The 21,862-nt window shown below is 40.6% G+C and overlaps 1 protein-coding gene across 1 annotated transcript in view; it reads left to right on the forward strand.

Annotated features, from left to right (window-relative positions):
* Nucleotides 1-225: 225 nt before the first annotated feature.
* Nucleotides 226-21,862, forward strand: part of LOC138625296 (ephrin-A5b-like) — a 79,600-nt gene continuing 57,963 nt past the window's right edge. Inside the window, exon 1 of the mRNA XM_069706122.1 lies at nt 226-1,100. Coding sequence (XP_069562223.1) covers nt 976-1,100 — 125 coding nt within the window. The 5' untranslated portion in view covers nt 226-975. The remainder of the gene's footprint in view (nt 1,101-21,862) is intronic.

Consider the following 21,862-nt stretch of genomic DNA (forward strand, 5'->3'; position numbering starts at 1 on the left):
TGAATCCATGTTGCATTTTTCTTCATTTCCTTTTAGGAAAAAAAAAACCCAAAAAAAAACCCCTCCAGAAGATTCAACAGTCTGTGAGACAAAACGCTTCAACCGTCAAGACGAACATTTTTTCCAGTGTTCCCCGGCTGGCACAGTAGGAGGGATGAAGCGGGGGTTGGGGGGTGGCGTTGGGGCTAGAGGGGAGGGGGGGTTAGTCACGGAGAGCATGGCAGCAGGAGCCAGAGCGTTGCCGACTTGGTTTGCTTCTACCAGATCCATAACACCGCTTCTCGTGCGCACTCGGTTACGTGGCGGAGCCGCTCATCAGGGGACATCCGACCCTTAGATTGTGTGCGTTTACGACTGGCGGAGAGGTTTGTTTCACTGCATGCGTTGCTGTTCGGCAGGACCGGAGTGTTCGGGAAACTACGGGTTCAGCTGCAGCTGAAGCTGCCGGTTTGAGTCTTGTTGGTGATCCGCAGCGGACAGGAGGAGAGATCCTAGAGAAAGACGGACGGCACGAAGACTGTGTCTCTGCTCTTTTCATTTCTGCACCGAGGGACATTTATTGTCTTTTACATTGTTTCCCTGCAGCGTTGCCTCCTCTTTGGAACATTCACTGCGAGTTGGAGAAACTGTTCGTTGCGCGGAGCGGAGTTGAGCCGACGGAAGACCGTTCGTGGCTTCAGCAGAAATATTGAGAGGTTCTTTATCTTGAAGTCGATCTGTTATTTTATCAAAGTGAATGAGGAGTTCAGTGCAGAGGAAATGAACTGACTGTTAAAACGCAGACTGAACTTGCTGCTTTAAAAGAAGAGAAAGACATTGAAGGTTTCATTCTGTTAAAGGAGAGAATAAAAAGCGCGAAGTGGGCTGTCATCCCTGGTCATCACATCATTTCAGCACCACGTTCATCAGAACATTTTAACCCGAACCAGGAGGGACTTCACATCAAATTGTCTTCATCGGAGTTCCAGAGCAAATATGCTGCAGGTGGAAATGATCTTCTTCCTCATCCTCATCATCGGGATGTGTGTGTACGGCCAGGACCCGGCTTCCAAGGTGGTGTCCGACCGATACGCCGTCTTCTGGAACCGAACCAACCCCAAGTAAGTAACCCGCACACCCGCTTTCCCGTAGGGACGCACCGGCATACAGAAGCTCCCTGCGCCCGCATGAGACGGCTCACTACAGCCTTGACGTTGCCCGCTTGCAGCTGCTCTCTGACCGGTTTGCAGCAGTTGGTTGACTTAATGCTCTGTATATTCCTGTCGGTGCACTCGGTGCTCCGTTTGTAGACTTACAAGTGCTTAAATTAATCAAAGTAATCCACTTTAGGAAGCAAAGCACAACATTTGATACTCTCAGTTTAAAAGCTAATCTGTTATTACACCAATTTGTAACAATGCATATCATGACAAAACATTTGCTTTGAATTACCTTCATCATTAAGGCTTCTTCTGCAAACACAAGGTTGACAAATTGACTCTTGTTTCACACCTTGCTGCAGCCTTCTATTTTTTTGACCCCATGGATGGATTGTTGTGATGATTACAGTTTAAATGTCCTTCATATCTGAATCGTCTTTGTCCACTGTGCACATTTAACAGCATAAATCTCAGCGGAACACGAGGACGTTTTCACACAGACTGTCCGCTAATACGCATCGTTACGCGCTATTACACATCAGTGCTCACTGTTTGCTCCACATTGAGTTTGAAAATTAAATACAGAAGTGTTAACAAGTGCTGTTAGAAATGTAATACGGGGAGCTGTGCCTGCTGCTTTCACTGCTTTAATATAATGCTGAGTCAATCTGCTGTCATTGATTAGAAATGACAGAGCAGTGTTTGTGCCAAACTGAGACTCATCCTGTGAGAGTTTGTAGATATTCGGTGTCCTCTTCTGGTTTATGTGGTTGATTATTAATTCGGCTGTTAGAGTAACACACTGCTTTGCTCTGAAAGTGATGCTCATTTTTAAGTTGTTGTGTTGATTGACAGTTAAAAACTTTCCTTCCTGATTAGTTTTTGCCAACAACTTTTGGATATGAGCACAGATGCCTGTTTGGATACTAATGTGACATTTCTCCTGCTAAACGTCCTCCTGTGTGTGCCTGGGCACCTCCCCTGGTGACTCAGTGCCTCACTCTTGGCACTTGAGCACATAGTGATATAATGAGTGTGTGTCACTTTGTTTCAGTCGGACAGGACTATTTTCTCTTCGCTCTTGTATTAGCAGGCTGCACTTTCGGCATGAGTCAAAGTTTGTCCTTTCACATCGACATTTGCTCAGCGACAAGAAACTGGTTTGTTGGGCGTCATAGTCAAAACACACATCAAGGGTGCTGTGGGCCTTTGTAATGGTGACCCGGAGGCAAAGTGTGTTCAGAGAGTTTGGAATAGAGGAGCTGAACTGAAAGGATGTTGATGATACAAATGCAAATGTGATGGGGACATTAAAGACAGCCGATGGAGTTCCTGTTCTGCTAACAGAAAGATATCTGAGTCTGATAAGCGCTTTCTATCCCACTCCCTGACTGCAGGTTGGGTTTTTTTTCCCCTCTTGGCCTTCAAGCAGTTCCCAGTTCCCAAGTCTGGTTTCTTGGTTGCCATGCTCCCCCGTCCAAGTGTCCCCTCCGCCCTCTCTGCCCCCCTCCCGGCCCACGCTGGGGCAGACAATAAGGGGGTACACAGGGGTATTTCAGCAGCGGCCAAGGCACAGCGTGGGGCTCAGTCTTGTGAGATATCCACACATGCTGAGGTCACACACTCGGTAGTAACCAGGCAAGTTGTGGGTTAAGCAGCACAGAGGGGACCGTTGTCAGGGTCAAAACCGGGGCAGTACCGCCGGCCATGGGGCCCGATGACGGCCCCGCCACGGCACCCCGCCTGGGCATTGTCTAGCCAGAATGGAGGCTAAATAAATGAGTAACTCTAAATGAATGTCTCCTTTTCTCATTCATGACTTTAATCTAAACCTGACCCGAGCTGTATAATGTAAGAGAGGACGATGCTTACAGGCTGGGGGCCCCCCTGACCCGCAGCAGAACCTAACAGTATTCCATACAAGCCCGCTGGGCCCTGGATCCCCGCTGTTTAATGTAACTATGCTCAGTATTGGAGCCCTGGGAACCTGCTGCGGTACAGTCCCAACTTCCAGATGAGCTTTCTTACCCCCCTCTTCTGCCTTCTCTGCTACATATTTGACCAAAGTGGGGAAAAATGGCATCCGGAGCAGCAGTCCATACTCAGCCATTCATGAAATCCCCTACAGGAGCTCTGGAATTGAAATGGGAAGTGAGTCGTGAAAAATGGAAATGCATTGACATTTTCATGTTTTTCTATTGTTCCAAAGGAGCTGAAAGGAGCCTTTTTGTAATTTAGATTAACGTGTGTTCGTGTTTGCGGTGATCTCATCTCAGAGTAAAATCTTACGGCGCTGATGCTTGATGCTGATTAGTCTGAGATGAGCAGGACTTGGAGCGGTGGAGGAGGGATTTACAGCCCTGAGGATGGTTCATCCTCGCCTGGAGTTTGAAAAGCTGCCATAGTGACAGCGAGGAGCTGTGATAGTGTAAGCTACTTAATGAAATTCAAAAAAAACTCCAGTATCAGGGAGGCTTGTTCAAAAGAAACTGCTCATATAAAATTGATATAATGACTCCTTGTTGTTTTTTATACTAAATCCTCCAAAAAGAACTAAAGAGACTTCAGATAATTGTGTCATTTTGGTATTTGTCAGTCAGCTGTAATTTGCTTGGTGTCGCGGCTGCAGTAAAATCTTTTGCGTTGTTCTGTCTATGCAGAATCGCTCCATTTGCCTGGGGGTGTTGTGTGTGTGTGTGTCTGTGCGCAAGCTGTGCACATGGCTGCTACGCTTCTTTGGAAAGTGTGGGGATGCTCCTAATCTGGATTTAAACCCCCCAAAAAATATCAACAATAGCACAGAAATCTGTGAAAAGGATGTAGGTATGTGTGTTGTTTGACTCTTTCTGGTTGTGGTTTCCGATATTGTAATTAAAGAGGGATGCGTAAAGGCTCTACAATTCACTGATCATATCTACAAAGTATTATTAGCAGTGTCACAAGTTTATAAATCATAAGGACTCGGTTCCACTTTTTTAAACTTTATAAATGGTTGTATAAGTTTATATGTTTTTCATAATTCGTCCCCTCAAGTGATCATTTCAACAGTTCAAGGTTGTAAAAAAAGGCCAGCAGCACTGGAGACTTGACATATTTAAGTGAAAAGACCCTCAATTACAGAGATACTAACATTTATAATCACAGACACAAAGGCTTATTGGAAAGTGAGAAACTGACAATCAAAGAATCCCCAGAAACACAAGAATTTTAACAAATACATCTGTAGAAGTGTAATTACAAAGCTTGTTGTAGGTTTGGTTTCAGATACGGTGATGAAGAACAACGGCGGCTTCACCGTCACTCTGGTCATACTGACGAGGAACGATGAGGAGGACAAAACAGTTAACAAGTTGTAAATGGTTATTAAATAATAATAATAAAGCATTAATTATTCCTTTATTAACCATCAGTTAACATAGAATATAATTTATAAACTTTTAAAAAGCATGCCGTTAAATGTTGTTAATACACAGCATCTTCATTAATCACATACTAATTAAGTATTAGCTGTTGTGTTAGCTATCGATAAAGCCATCAGTTACATACTATCAACACTTCATACAATATGAAAAAAAAAGTGAATTTAATGTGCCCTGTAAAACATTTTAAACAGTCAGAGTTACACCTTATAACCTGTATTCGGTAGGCTCTGTAAGAGAGTTTCACCCAGATAAAAACATCCCGATCACAACAATAGATCAAAACCTGTAAAACAAAAGCTGCAGCATTTCCTGGTGGAGAAGCTCATGTAAGAAAAATGAGCCACAGATGTTCCCTGTCAGCTTCGCCGGCTGTGTCAGTAACCAAATGATGGAAGAAAGTGTAAGAGTCGGGTAGTTACTGCTGCTCTGACAAGGAGCTATTAGTGAATTCCCTGCTCACCAGCTATTTAGCTGCTTCATTAAAGCCCACCCGGGTCCATATGGTCCGCACGCAGGCGCTGCCTTTGCCCAAGGTGTTTATTTGTTGCTGATAGGTGGGATCAACGAAGAATCAGGGCCGAGTTCCGTCCCTAATCTCCCTAGCTGTTTGTGTCCTCGACGCCATGGAAACTGATACCCCTCCTCATCGAAGAAGCTCATTGGGTGGGACTAACGACCTGACAGCTGGGGAGAGAGGGATTCCAGCATTCAGGGAGAGCACCGTCACCCCAGGGGTTTCCTTTAATCCCCCGATAATGCCCATCCAAAGCTTCCCATAGCAGATGCAACATATTTCTCCATAAGACAATCAAAGAATCTTTTCACGGGTCTGTTTTCATCTTTGGTAGAAGTATTTACATACAAGACCTCTCTGATGATCCAAATTGTGTTTTTCCCTCAGTCTTTGGACATGCCTGGTTATTTGTGGTGGAAGTAATACCTCAGAAAAACCCTTGTGCATAGCAGAATGACCTCCGCTATTTACTTTTCTTACACTGCTCTCTTTTTAATCTCCACTTAAAGAAACAATACTACATTTTTCACTTGGTGGCGAGCTGATGTTGTGATAGTTTCCCTGTGGCATTGTGAGTTGCCCCATTTGTATTGTTTCCAGTGTTTACCCTCGCTTTCCCCTCTCAGCCTTTTCCCGGCTCCCTGCCGCTCGGTTCCGCTTGGATTAAAAACGGACACAAAAAGGCAACCACGTCCAAATATTGACTGGGTCTCAGGACCGCAGCCCTCTCCCAGCGCCGGCACAGACCGCCTGAAAGGCCGCTATTGTTCCGCTCGTACTCAGCGGCCCGTAGCCGTTTTTTAGCTATGCAGAGACAGAATGAGAGAAGAAGGAGGAGACGGGTGAGGGAGAGGTGGTTGCGGAGAATGTGCACATGTTATTTTAGGTGGGGCAGGGGGATTGTAACAGGAGGGACAACACACTTGTGGGGGTGAGAGAAACTTCCGCAGCAGAGGCCAGAGGCTACAACGGTGTAGCAGTGTCCAGGCCGCGGAGTCCCAGGGTGGGGTCAGAACCAGTGTTTCCACCCTGAGGAAGTGTCAATCTCAAAAGGCATCAAAGAGAGCTGAGTGAATGTGATTTCCTGCACCGGAGGCTTCAGAAGCTATCAATGAGCTGAGCATGAGAGGCATCTTATCTGAGATTTACCTTCTATTTTATTACAAAGTGCAGGAGCATTAGGCCTCCTCGCAGCTCCTCAGCCTCTCCGTGCATGAAATGAAAGAGCGCCACATCTAGGATAGGAAATCTCCCATATTCAGTTACTAATATCATGTCAATTTCCTCCCACTCTGTGTACTTTAATCAGTTGTACCTTACAGAATGTACTTAAGAAGACCAAACCCTCAGGTCAATTAAGCTGAGAGTTTCGGCTTTCTGCAGTGGGGGGGAAGTTGTCCTGTGGAGACACCCGTCAGTCCTCATGCTGTCTACAACCCTGCCTGCAGAGAGAAGCTGCCCTGGCTCTCCCTTTACGCTTTGACTAATAATGCAGGGGCCGTAGGCTTCCAGGGAATGATTGACAGAAACTGGTGACGAGAGATTACTAATAAGTATGACGGGTTTATTGGTTTATAGCAATATTTCTCCCAAGTTGTGACACAGCAGATTAATTGCTTTCACAAGAAACTTTTGCTAGTACTTTTTAATCATAACAATTTCCATCATTTTCTAGTCTTCTATTATACATTTTTGAGACTTAAAGTCTTGTTTTCCTGAAATATGAACAATAAGGCTGCCAGTGCACCATGGTTACTCCAACCAGGTTCCAAGAGTAGTTAGCTTGTTTCAAGAATTTTCTAGAATCAGTCCAGAAGAAATGTCCTTGAATTTAGAATATTAAACTTAGAAGTGAAAATGCAGTATGATCCTCTCATCTAGTTTCCAATACAAATCAGCTCGAGTCTTTGTATCTTGCCAAAACAAGAATAAGGCAGATTACATCGTTACTATCCATGAAAATACTGTGGCTCTTCATACATAAAATGTTGCTGAGAACAAATTGCTGGTTAGTTCAATCATATTGCAGTCTAATTGTTTTAAGAATTTTCTAAGATTGAGTATCTTGAAAAGAATACAGGATGAATTTAATTTACTTCTCTACAGTAAAGAAAAATCACAGTGAATTTGCACAAGCGAAAAAAAATCTGCACATAGAGACGCATGTCAACTTGTTTCAATCATTTTCTAAAACTGAGTGTCATTATCTGAAAAAAAAAGACAGAGTAAGGTAAATAAATGTATAACAATTAAGAAAAAAATGTCACTTGATATTGAAAATGTAACAGCGATGGAAAATATTTGCAGAACAATAACTTCAAACTGTTTTCAATATATCAAGTTGCTAAAGGTTTTTTTTAATTTAAATTTTTTTGGGGGTGGGAGGGGTGTTACTACTTTTACAAAAACAAGAATACAGCAGCACCAGAAACCTTAAAAAAAAATGGCTCTTGACCCAAAAATAATTCTTTAGAAATAAATGAAACAACCATATACATAGCCCAATGTAAGTCAACTTTTGTCAGGAATTTTCGAGAATTAAGTGTCAACGTCTTGAAAAAAGTAAATTGCTTCACTAGAATGGATATAATCTTGAATTGGAGCAAAACGTCCATCATTTCAGGAATTTTCTAAAACACTGTCGGGACGACAAAAGGGACGAGAATAAACGCAACACTAGAATCCCTATAAAATAAATATTGTTCTAGAAATATTATGCTTAAAATAAGTGAAAAATCATCTACGACCGTGTGATCCTTTCAGCCTTTATGCTCTACAAATCAACGTGGTCTGATGAACTAATGTTTCGTATCTTGGAAGTAGACAGATTAAGGCATGTCACAGGGGCAGGAGATCATATCTCAACCTTTATTTTAAAAGAAGATGGAACAGTAAGTGGGAAATCAATCCTTAAATCTAAGATCTAATCTAATTTCAGCAGCAGCGACAGGTATTGTGAACAGGTTTAAAAAAAATATTCTGCAGTACCAGATTCTTTCTGTAGTACAAGAATAAAACTTTATTTATGACTCACCAGTAGATAAAATAACTTGATAAGAGCCATTGTGTAAAGATCAGATACTGTGTGAGTTTGGCTTCTTCTGTTTGATATGCGCGGCAGTCAATGTATTAGTGGGGGACTCTTCAGGCTTAATCTCACACAGTCTCACTCCGCTGCACAGAGGTTCACTTTTCTGCCGTTTTAATCTTGGTGGGGCTCTTTCTTGTGTATGCTGTTTAAATGTGAGTGGTGAAATGGCATCCTCTGTGTCTTTGTAGGCACCGGTGAGGGTATTAGCAAAGAGGCTCTAAGGGGCTTAAGAGGTCAGCCTTCCCTTTGTGTGGAGACACAAAACACTTCCTGTGGGACCCTTCACCCCTCTCTGTTCTTCCCTCAGAAAGCCAGGCCCTGCCTGACCATTCACATTAATCAGCCTTAGCTCCTAATGACTGCAGTAAAGCTTCTAAAAAGTGCTTCCAAAAAGGTCCTAAAGAGCCACTAAGCTGCTAACAGACTGGGCCCGGCTGCTGCTGTTTGCAGGGCATCACAAAGTATCAAAGATAGCCGGGTAGGTGCTCAGCCATCCCAGTGACTACTAAACATTAGTCAAGATGGTTTGTCAAGACCTGCTTGTTGTTTTAAAGGTTTCCTGTGAAACAATTTACAAATGGCAAGTTTAAAAGAAAATCATTTCATGCTCCCGTTTTCCTTGTGCAGAAGCATTATTTCAACCCATTCCCAATACAAGTCCACTGGTTTCATGCATTTTCTCCTGTCGTATGTAGGGCTACAGAACGACGATATTTTTATGGCACAGACCAATTTGGTTCTATCAGATATAAAAAAAAAAAATACCTTGTGATTCGGTGCCAAATTTCAATACCTGAGGAGTAAATGTCATCAGCGACCGTGAGCCATTATGGTTTAACATACACAGGCACTAATCGGGCAGGTAATTAAATCACTTGGTTTCACCTTAAATAAATCTGAAATTGAAACACCTTATTTTACTTGCTTCTGTTTTTGACCACACCTGTCCCAGTTGTGTGTGACGGGAGGCTTCTCTGTGCACAGCTGCCTAGCTAACGTCTAATAACTTGCCTGTGAGGCATTTCGGGTACATTTGTAGAATAGTCGCTAAAACCTGGGTTATATTGTCCAGCTCTAAGCTGCAAAATAACAAATATTTGTATCGTTGTGTAACATACTTTTCTTTTTGTTAAAATTGATTTCATAAAATTGATTGAAGAAGGATTTTTTTTTCTTGTTTCTACTGCTGCATTTGTTCTCACTCTACATTGTTTTTTCAGAAAATCTTGAAGCACATTCATTTGTATTGCAAATAGTTTAAGGTTATGTCATTTGACTGGGTATTTTTCTTCTGTGCTTTTATGAGTTACAATCAACAATATGACTTGACAAGAGAAACATTTTTGCAGTGTTGAAGTTCAAGGTGCATTTCACTTTATTTTTTGAGGTAGAGTAAATGTCAAAGATGAGTTCATTCATCGAGTTTGAGTGAAAGCTGGAAGACTTCAGAAGCAGATGTTCCAGATCTCTCTTATTTGTAGATTATTTAAGTGAATCAGTCTTTTGTACTAATCACTACGTTTAATTTGCCAAAGTTAAAAGGTTGACTTGTTCGCTGTGATGTCAGCAATTTTATTATGCAAGGTGACAGGAAAGGCTTTGCTGTCTGTTCTGGTTTCAGACAAATGGAGGTAATGAGAAAATTGGCACATTAGAAGGTTCAAATCATACACAGTTACAGCTGAAATGTAAACTGGCTTGAAATGCATACTTGATCAAAAGCAAATGTGATCATTTTGACAGCAGTGGCCAAACCTCCAAGTAAATGTTTCTGGAACTACATTTGGGTCAATGCGGCTTTGGAGGGAGGCCTGAAACAAAAACTGCGTGTTCCTCCTCATTGGGACAATTTTCCCTGATGGCTGCTGACTTTTAGCTTTTTGTGTATCTTGGAAGAATTCAGATGAAGCTGATGTGTGAGCGTATTACTTTTCCAGTCAGTTTCATGAATCATGTGTGATTCACAGAGTGATGAAGCCTCTGAGCTACACGTACAGTAGACATTTTTTTCTTTTAGCCACAAAGACAAACCAGAACATCTCTGATGAAGCAAAATATGCCTTTCTGCTGATGGCTAATCGCTTTCCTTTCCTGGGTTCAAATGTCTCATGTAATCACTTGGGTATGAGGGTTTATCTGATGATAGTTGGGAACTGTGATTTTCATACCACAACAGTGAAGGAATTTGAGCTTGTTTTTCTGTTTTCAGTCTCCCGTGGTGAAAAATACTGAAAGGCTGAATGTTATTTATCTGTATGTGAAGAACAAACGATGCTTCGTGAACTTGGTGTGACTTTGCGGGACCTTTTGTGTGGCTCTCTGGCCTGTTGAAACTCAAAGTGTTTCCTCCTGTTGGATTTCAGCGCACTTGGTGCTTTGGGACCAATGAAATATTAAAAAAGCTGTTTGTGATCTCACGATAGATCTGGACAAACCTTCACACGCAACCAGGAGAAATCCAGGTCAGAACCGCCACGACTTTAATGGCGGGGTCGCCATTATGTCGGCTTTTCTTTTTTTTTTTTCTCACAAATCCTTTCCTGGCCTGTGCTACTTTGGTGATGAATGACCGTGATTAAATTGTTTTTGGTATTTTATCATCGTACAGTTTGAGTTGCAGAGCCATTAATTGAACTCTCAGACTGCCAAGATCTGTATATTTTCCATAAACGTGGCTGACTTCTTCTTTTTGCCTTTTTTCTGTGGTGTGTGGCGGAGTGTGTGCACAGGCAGCCATTTTCCAAATTCGACTCCATTTTGTTTCAGGGAATAAAAGTAGGTTACGAATCCTGGGATGTCACATGAGCAGTTTCTGATCTTTTCTGATCCGACACGCAACTACTGGAAAACACCTCCTCCTTCTGAAGTCTTTTGTGTCTGTTACTGAGCCCTTAAAGTCAGACTTTACTAAAAAAAGGAGCAACAAATCTGTCAGCGAAATTGACAAATTACAAGTTTTAGAGGAAGATACGCTCATTTACAATATTTTGTCAAATTATATATATTTCGGTAACATTTTCTTTCTCCCACTGCAGAGACCTGCAGAACATTTTCTGTTAAATTCTGTTGGAAATGAAAATAACTTTTTCTGATCCGCCAGTTTTTTTTAACCTCTTGCTTGCAGAAAATCTGGATTTTAGAGCTAGAACATTATTTCACAAATGGAAAATGTTGCATTGGCAGAGATAATGCTGATCATCCTACTTAAACATCAATTAGATGTAGAATTTGAACATTTTTACCTAAATACTATTTCAATTTGATCGTTTAGCATGGAAGGCTGATAAAGGCTGAATGTGGGCCAATGAAGGAGGAGCACAAAATGGTATCGAACAGAAATTCTGCGAGGCACAATGTCTCTGACAAAATTCCTGAACATCAAGCCACTGCAAAACACTTTCTGACCTTGAATCTCGTCAAAAAGACTTGATGTGAGCTATAAAAGTAATCCCAAATAAAACATTTAAAATAGGTAAAGGCATATAACATGTTTTTTCATTTCTTAAGAGCTTCTTGTGATGTGGCAACCAAATAATCTGCTTTACAGACGTGTTTCTTGACCACGCTAACCCAAACCTTCCCTCTGAAAAATAAACACCGAATCTAGATCAGTTACCGTGAAACAAGTTTCATCATCAATAAGCACATTTTGCATGCAACTTTTACTCATCTCGAAATAAGGCTTTATGACTTTGTTGAACTTGCACCTTTTTTCCAATGTCATCTGCCTGATTGACCTACTAACACAACAATGATCGTACAAGCCGTGTTTGTTCTATGCACCATCCGTTGGTGTTTGCCACCGCTGCTGCCCTGTGTGAGCTGGTACCTTGGCGCTCATATCACTGGTCGCAGCAGCAGCACGGTGGGAACACGCAGGCAGACGCTGCGAGCGCTCGTGCTGATGATCCCCTTTTATGTCTTGGCTCCATCAGGGCCCTGAGTTATTCTAGTGCATAATTGATGGAGGAGTTAGAATAGCAGAAGTAATGCGATGAGAGGGTGCAGCCAAGCGGAGCGAGGGATCGCGTGCGTGGAGCTGCAAACATTGCAGGGGACGAGAGGAGGGCATCTGGCGTAACAGGTCCCAGCGCTGAGTCGACACAGAATATTTTCCCTCCTCAGCCAATCGCAGCTCTCCTTTTCTGCACCAATGAGATTTCACCACTTGAGCAGAGTACTACGTTCTCTTGAATCAGAGGAGATTGTTATTAGTCTTTTGCCAGCTGCTATTACCTTCTTTTCTGTAGATTTATATCCTCAAGTTGAATCTGATGTTTTATTAAGATGATTTGCATTTTAGCTGCGATTCCACTTTGACTGGAAAGGAATGCCTGGAAAGGTATTTTCCGTCCCCAGAAGGCTTTCTTTGTCCACATGGTGCTTTCTTTAGGTTGTCTTTGCGGTATCAGCAGGGACAGGGTGGATATAACACCTAGACGAGCACCTACAAAGAGAAACTAATGGCCCAACGAGCCTGCATTGTCTGTTGAACAAAAGAAACAAGGTCTCAGATAACCTGCCCCGTCCGGCTTCAAAGAGCCGACGAACTCTGAGGGAAGAAATATAACGCAGAGAAAGAGACATGTCTCGCCCTCTACCTCACTTAATTTCACTTTGTGTTAATGTCATCAAGTTATTAAGCAAAAAGAAAAGTTACACAAAAAATTGATTGAGTGTTGCTAACAAAATAAAAGCAGCTTCACATTCTTTTCTGGAACCAAGAAGATACGTTTAGGGTTAAAAAAAAAAAAAAAAAAAAGGTTACAAGACGTTAAAAGTTCAAACATTTATGTGTTAGTATTCTGCCAATATTTTGTATTTAATGCACCATAAACTATCATAAATCTCATTATACTCATATTGAATTGTTCACTGTTGAGTACTAATATTTTTTTTTATAAAAGAAAAAGAAAAAAAAGAGAATCCTATAGGAAACCTGACAGTAGTGGTGATCATTTCACCCACTTTTCAGAAAAACCTCTTTTAAATGTAGGTACAACCACAAAATACTTAAAACTAATTACTGTACTGTACAGTGAAAAAAAAAATCACCTCTTTACCAAATTAATTTTTTCTTAAAAAGAAAATGTGGTTTTAGAATGAAATGAACTGGAAAATATGCAGTTTAATCACCACATTCAAATCAAAGATTCTGTTTAAAAACCTATGTTTCTTGTTTCCTTCACCTTATCTTCTATTACACCGACAATATGGCATACTGTGTTTGCTGTGTATCAATTAGTTTCATATTCTTTGTCTTAATGTGCAAAATTGGTCACGGCTAATGGGGATTTATTGCAATTTCACAGGCAGAGAAAGTGTTCTTTAAATTATCCAGCGTAATGAAAACAGTAAGTTGTGCAGAGTTTTGTACGTGTATCTGCAGACAGTAGCTGGTGTCTGAAGTCGGCTCTGAAACACAGACCTGTCCAGCGGAGCACTTAGAGGCCACTGGACCGGGAGTGTGCCTATTAAGATCATAAAATCCTGCTCATAAAGATGTTTTATTTGTTTCCTGAGTGTGCCGGCTACTTAGGTTTCCATCAGAAGTATTTATGGCTCCGTGCTCATATTTCTGTCTCTGGATGAAGGTGACTATTAAGTTTTAGTGGACTTTTGTAAGTAGCAAAAGCCTGGTCACCAAAAGTTCACTAATTATTTTTTTCTTTTCCTGAATGGATTTTTTTTTTCAACTGCAATTTGATGCTTTTGAATTAATATCTCTGTAATGGAGTGTGATTTTTGTATGGTAGGTGTTACAATATGTCCATCACAGAGAAAAACAAATGGAAATAGCTGTTGTTCCAATTTATTGCTGAGTAGTTGCATCAGTGATGTTAAAATCCTCCACAAGTACATTTTTTAATCAATAATCAGATAAACTTTATCTACATCTACATAGACATTGTATTATTATTCATGTCATGCCTTTTACACAATTTGAAAAATGACCTCGATTCATGAACTGAAAGATATTTTTATGATACTAATGTTTAAAACATTTTTTTTAACTGCAATTTATTTAAAACTATTTCTTACATTTTTTTTTCATGAACATAATTTTGGATCAAATGTATTTGGGATTGAAATACAAAACATATATAGTTTATGTTTTGCACAAAATACAGCAATAGATGTATAAAAGTACATGTATTATTTTGCAATAATATGTAACTTGTAATTCTACTACAACTTCACTGCATAATACATCTGCACTTCAGCCTAAAAGGAATTAAATCTTGAGATTGTGTTAAAATGTACAGATTTCATATCTGTCTCAATCTCTTTGATAATCAGTGAAGCGTTCCGCTGCCTTGTTTTGAAAATAAATCTGATATTTAAGTCTTATGACTGATTATTCACCTAAATTAAGGGGGGGAAGACTTTGAACATTTTCAAAGGCGAGCTGGTATTAGCAGGTTGAACCTCGCTCTAATGCAGCCATGTGTCGTTGCCGCTGGGTTCCACTTCTGTCACGTTCCCTCAGTTTCACTTATTTGAGCCTGTGTGATTTTAGGCTGAAATAAAGGGGAAGAATTGATCGAAAACGAAGAAAAAATAAATGGACTTGATGTGTGGCTGTTGAAGTCCTATGCTCCTTGAGGGTCACATGATCTTTCCAGAAGTAGTGCTGGTGAGGTCTAGACACGCGATACACAGGGGGGTTAGAGAAACACGCCGGCTAAGACGTCACACACATTTACCATCCACCAAGCCACTCCTGTATGGAGGCAGGCCCGTTCTAAATTTTGCCCAGCAACCCAGCAGTGTAGTGGGAGAAGTGGTGCCGTGGTGCAGTACGCCTGTTTGGCACACTTCTTGACTTTTCCAATCAGAAATGATTATTTTCTGATTACTTCAATCTACAGCAAAGATATTTACTATTGTGTGCTGGCATAAAGTTTGTTTCAAGATTGTTAAAATGGTTTTGATGATTATTCCCGCGTAGAATTAAGATTCCAAGAGCAACTCTGGAGGCCAGAGCACAAGCTGAGATGTCTTTTTTTTTACATTTGGTGATATCGCATATTTGTCACTTGGAGCCCAAAAATATTCCAAAATTAGGTTAGATATCCTCCACACTGCAATGAAAATGGATAAATATGCTAATTTGATCCAAGCACCCCCATACCAAAAAAAAAAAAAACATGGGTGTGTTCTCTCAGAAAGTCACCAATCAGGATTAACTCATAACCCCTCAGCAGCCAATGAGCCATGGAGCAGCTGTGGTTTCATTGGCCCTTTGAGCAAAGATAACCAAAACTGTGCCAGATACACCAGGGTCGAAATAGCCCAGAATTACAGTTGCCTGAAGGGAGAAAAGCTCTTAATGCAGCATGTTGAATTCATGCTGCAGCAGCCTGCTGCTTTCTGGGAGACGTAGACTGAAATGCCAACAACTATCTGTACGGTCTCTATGTACTGTGGCAAGGAAACAGTCGCAGTATAAATGTCAGAAGGTGACACGGAGCTGAGTTTGCATTCTCTGTTTCATGCACCCTCACTTGCTCATCATCTCTTCCACTGCTCTTCATTTCTGTCTTTCTTTTTTTTACAATTAAATTTATGACAACTTCAATTGCTGATTAAAATTCTGTTTGAAATTAAACAATAATAATATTGCAACACACTAATATATAAGAACAATATTTCTTTACCATGGAAACTAATTAAATAACAATTATATATATATATAAACTGGTATTGTTAAATGTTATATTGTCCAAAACTGTTTATCAACCTCTCGATATTGATTATATTGCCAGATGTCCTAAATTTTGACCCGTAAAGGCACATTTTTACATCAACATTTTTTAATGGGCCAATACAAACGCCTTCTGGTAATCCACAATATAGGATATCATACATTCTAAACACATACTTAGTGTAGTGTTACAAAAAACACGTTAGTTATGATGTTTATAGTGTTAGGATCCCAGTGCGTAGTGCAACTAACCCCAAATTAGGCTCAAAATTACTTTTGGCGTAATCCCAAAATTTGTCACAGTGAATGCAAAAGATCCAAATCTGGTGTAGTGTCCGAAAAGTTAGCTATTTGTGATATGTGCAATCGGCTGTTTGTCATGTTCCCCAAATTTGCAAAGGGGTCGCCAATTTATTATAATTGCTAACAAGGCAATTCCCAAAAGGTGGTCGTGTCCTTGAAAGTAAAAAAAAAAAAAATTGCTTTTAGGGTACATACACATTTTCTTGTAGTGATAAAGGAAGATGTTGCACGAATTACCCCAAAATTTGGTGTAGTGTTCCAAAAAAGGCAAAAAAAAAAATCACATTAGTTATGGTAAAACCAAATTGTGTTGTTATAATCCCAACACGTCACACAGAATCCCAATCCCAATTTTTTGTCATAGAAAACAACAAGATTTTCATTAAGGCCCATAACATTTTTGGTTAATAATGATGAATCCCAACATTTTTTACACCATTACAAAACCCCAAAATTAGGTGTAGTTCATTTGTTTAATTGTTAACGTTACATATATATATATATATATATATATATGCGTTCATGGTTTTCTAATCTTTTTTATACTTTGTGTAAAACCAAAAGTCATAGTGCTGACTCCTTCAAAATTGGTTGTTCTTTGCCCAAAACGACATTAATATTGCACCAGGAAATCACAATTAGGACCTAGAATATAATATTTTAAAACTCTTCCTAAACTATTAAATTACAGTTCAATCAACCCTATATCTTTAAAAATGTATTTTAAGAACAATTGAGTGAGAAACAGTTCAGGTCGTCAATACGTTCACAGCCCCCCCGCTGGCTGAGGGGCTCCATCCATCTCCGCTAACCCTGGCGTCCAGATGTTTGTCATCCAGCTGCTGCTGCTCTGCTATCAGATATGAGGATGATTAAACCTTCTCAGACTTCACAGCTTTGTTCTACCCCCTAAAGAAATCCATCTTTTCCCCCGGCTGCTCAGCTGACTCCTCAGCTCTCAGCAAGGATTGACTTGGAGTCACTTCCTCCATGTGTGCAGCAAAGACCCAGTGGACGTTGTCAGTTGAGGTTATCGTAAACCCACCTTTCTCCACTTTTTCACCAATTTGAGTGCTCGATCAGCCTCCAGATGACACGCATGTTTTCACGGCTCATTCAAAATGTGGTCCAGTTTTGAACCAGATCTTCTATTGAATAAATATATTTAAATAAATAAATATCTGAATATCTATCCGGTTTTGATCCTGCACAGAAAAGTTTCAGATGCTGCACAGATGAAAGTCAGGACACTGCTGACTTTAATTAGGTGGTGCACTCTGCGGGTGCAGACACACATTTCGTCTGCTGTGGAAAATGAGTCTGCAGACGTTGGGGAGACGGTGATCGCACACAAACACACAGAACCCATGCGTGTCCGCACACCGAGGCAAACACATGCAGACTTGTGAGCAGGGTGTCATATGTTGATCCTGCAAGTCAGCTGTTTGATCATAATTTGTGATTAATCAGCCATGAGAGCTTTTGAATGAAGTGCAGCTTTTCATGTCAGAATAACTGCAGCCTAATCCGTCTGGCCTTTCCCAAATACTTCATAGTTTAGCAGAGCAGATGACACAGAGCGGGGTGGCCGGGTGCCGGTGCTGGTTTATATGGACGTCTCAGGTTTAATTCCCTGTTCTGTCTTGAGCGCCTTAAATTTCTGCTCCACTGATTAGATGTGTATTTTGGGGGGATCATTTATTTTTCCAATAATTTCTCCTTCAAATTTAGACAATTTCATGTCTATACAACCGGAGTAGGTGAGGCGTCTGCACTTTCTTTTTTGAGTCCAAAAACAAAACTGTAAATTATTTCAAATAGGCTGGAGTCTAAAAGCATTTGTTTCATGTAGACAGAGAAAGTGACAAAATGGTGTAATAAAAAAAAGTTTAAAAAAGATAGGCTGGTATTTGGAGTGGATAAGAATAGAGTTACTCCACAAACAGATTTCCTATTTGAACCTTTCACTGTTACTTTGAAACTATCATGCAGGGCAGGAAGACTCAGGAAACGCAGCTGATAAACACCAGGTGTGTCGAGTTCGCTGGCATCACTTAACTGTTTTTTAAGATACAACATATGTGGGACTATGTTGCCTCTATGACCTTGATGGTGCTGTTTTCCCTCTCGCACTGCAGCAGTCTAACATGAAACAAATACACTTGCGTGGTGCTAACAGTGCTAACAGTTAGCTCTGGTCAAAGAACGGCCAGTTTGCAATCATGAATGCAACACTGGCTTTAATTGGTGATGTTTGAAAAGCAGAACATTTATTTTCAGCTTGTTTCGCTGACTTTAACTGCAACGTTCTTTTGGCAGAACACATTTTTTTTTCTGCTTTTTAAAAAAAATCTCAACATGAATTTTAAATTATGGCAAAAAACAGGCTGAAATCTGACTAAACTTCACATTCCTGCCACAAGAAGCATGTTGGGAACTGCTCGCTGTAAGAGGAGAATATTCACTTTGAGTTGTGGTGAGAGGTATTTCACCGAAGCAGTGTGGGTGGAGACGTGCAGTGAGATCCGAGGTGAAATGGAGTCAAATCAGATCCTCTTACATTAGCTGTGTGTATTATTTCCCTGATTTCCAAGATGAGTCTGATTGATTGTGGACTCGAATTTGATACCAGACTGAGCGAGCAGACTGCATCTTCAGTGCAAAGATTTAAATAAGATTTGTCTAAGATCTAGGCATTTGCTCAACTCACTGTGTTGTACAAATGCTGGACAGCAGCTCCAGCTTGAGCAGCTTTGATTTTACTTAGACTATATTGCTGCCATAAGTTGCGGGTTCAGCAAAGCCTGCAAAGACATCAGATCCCGCTATGAGAAGGATTTTGCACATGTATATAAAAAAACAATTTCCTCCTAATCTCAAGAGTGTCATTGCCATAAAAAAAATAAAAAAAATCTTAAAATGCATCAAACTCACCCTGCATGCCCTGAGCACACTGTTCCCTCCCCACAAATGTTTCTCCTACTGCCCTTTTGTTCCGCTCCAGAATGGAGTTGACGCGTGTGAAACCGAACGTGATACCAGGGGCCCGAGAGTTCATTATTCGCCGCTGTTCTCACGGGGAGAGTGAAAAATCACTCCTTTGTGCCAAGGAAGAAAGAGCCTTCCTCTGACCTCATGGTTGCGCAGTGTAATGTCAAAAGGCCCAGAGGTTTGTGCGGTGTGGCCACACCCACTCTGTTGTGGAGCCGCCATGGAATCTGACCAGTGTCCCTCGATTCTGAGAGAAAGCTGTGGAAAAAAAAACTGCCTCTTGTAAACAAATGTTTGGATCCCACATCGTACACCACACTAATTGGACCTTGGCTGCTCAAAGTTTTTTTTTTTTTTTTTTCTCCTCCGATTCCAAATAGTGCATTTTCTGCATTCTCTGTATACTGTCTACTTCAGACCACACTCACTCTCCAATTATGCTCTTTTCTTTAACAGACATATTGAAGACTTTCCTTCCTGCCAGTATCTCCGTGTTGCAGCTCTGCAGCGGCAGACAAGCCAGAATTGTAGCTGTCTTGACGTCAGCTCAGTTAGGGGTTCTCCTCTCCCCGTCACATCTCTCAGAGTTGACCGACATCAAACACATTTCTGCCTTCATCAAAGTGGCTGCAGAAAGTCGTTTCTTAAGTACAGATCATGCACGGTGATGGATCTGAGGAGGTGCTCTCAGCTATAATCTCAATGCTAACAGATGAGATAATGACCCACAGGAGCCTGCTTTTATACTTGCTGCCTTTCAGGTATTAATTGAAGCTGTGTGGTATGTTTATAAGTGTGTGTATGTGTGTATGAGTGCCAGAAATTCACCCCAAAACACACACGGACAAAAAGATCATTGTCTTATCAAGGATTTTACACTTTGATATGTACCTGGAAGTTTTGATTGTGTTAAAATAAAAGGCTTTCTTGCTATTCTGGAACTACAACGTTGTTTTTAATACTTGTTTTGATGAAACAATATTTCAGGATTAATTTGATGAATATAATGGATAAAATTGGGATTTTATTTTCTTTATTTATAAACAGCTTTATTATGTCTTGTCGTAAGGAGGTGCCATTAAAAACAAACAAAAAACACACACCAAGATTATTACGTGTTTCAAAGAAAGATTATTCTAGGGGTCAGCAATTGACAAAAATGACAAGAAACTGCTCACACAATACAGATGTTATCAACGCAATAAATGGTCCTCATCAGTTATCATCATTCCCGTATTTATGCTGAGGAATGGGCGAACTGCTTCTACTATTCGACCACTACTAGCCGCAGTAATTATGACGGGAGCAAATGAGGAGGTTGTGGGTAGTTCGATGGTTCAAAAACTGAAATCTTCCCCTGGAGACTGTTGTTTGTGTCCTGAGTTAACATGAACTTATTTTAGCTTATGTGCATGAATTAGGTAACATATTCAATTTGCATAACTTCTTTAACTTATGTAACCTATTTAATTCATGTAACATACATCACGTTACTTTTGTGAGTACCAAACCACCATCTTTTTGTAAACTTTTTCACAGCATTACATGTTTTTTATTGTTCCTATGATATTAGCATGATAACGATCTACTGCTGCTAACAGCTGCTGTGTTCTTTGCAACGTTTTTAAGGCTGATATCTGGAAACTTCATCATTTTTTTTCTCATATATTAACAAAAAAAGGTTTACATCGGTGATTAATTAAAACAAAACAAAAAAACTTAATAAGATGGATTGCATTGTCTGCCTTTTTTCTGGAATGCTGACACTTAGTTCCGTCTTCTGTTTTAAGATATTGATCCCCATAATTGAAATGTCTTTTTTGAAATAATAAAATTCTTGTTTTAACTTTAATAGTAATCAACACTTTTAGGCCTTAACACAATGATATGAAAAGAAGATTTTTGGTGCGTTTCCTTTAATCTTATTCATGTTTTTAAGCTTCCTTCTGTGTCTTTTTTCAGATATTGATACTTAATTCTCGAAATAAGTAAAACAGTCAGACTCACTTCTTTTGGGGTCCAATGACAATAATCTACTGCTTCCTGTTCAGTTTTGATTTTAAGATACAGACGTTTATTTCTGATATATGTGTTCACTTGTTTTAACAAAGCAAAAGTGTAGGGCTCGATAGAATACCTCGACTTGCAAAGATAGTGATGCTTCTGCAGCAGCTGCTAAAACCTTTGAAACATCCAGACAAATCTAGTCCAAACCTGGATCCCGGGCAGTAATGGGGTATTCATCGGGAACCCTGGTAACTGTGTGATATATGATAGTCTGCTTTAATCGCTCATAATTATGACACCACTCAACCAAGCCGGCGCTCCCATGAGGTTGATTTTGGACGCGGCTCCGATGTTCCATCCAGCTCCTCCATCTTTCCATCGGCTCCCTCCTCCCCCAGATTGCACCGCCTTGTTAGCCAGGAATGTGGAAACGGCACATTTCTACTAAACTAAACCTTCATGGGAAAAACGTTGCTTCTTCTGTGGAGGAAGAACTGTTAATGGATTAAGTGGCGGCTGTTTCCCACCGGGCCAAGCCTCGCTCGCACCCCGGTTTATTCAAGCTAGATCCCCCCCCCACACACACACACACACACACCCCTCTACATCTGCGTGCAGGCTAATAGGCATGGCTAGCGTAGCTCAGCTTTAGACCCTGGTCCTCCGCCATGAACTTGGCTTTCCTGC

Source organism: Brachyistius frenatus, unplaced genomic scaffold (assembly GCF_029030835.1).
Source record: "Brachyistius frenatus isolate BFR_SWC_R1_liver_20210118 unplaced genomic scaffold, ASM2903083v1 Contig_3, whole genome shotgun sequence".
NCBI classification, from domain to species: Eukaryota; Metazoa; Chordata; class Actinopteri; family Embiotocidae; genus Brachyistius; species Brachyistius frenatus.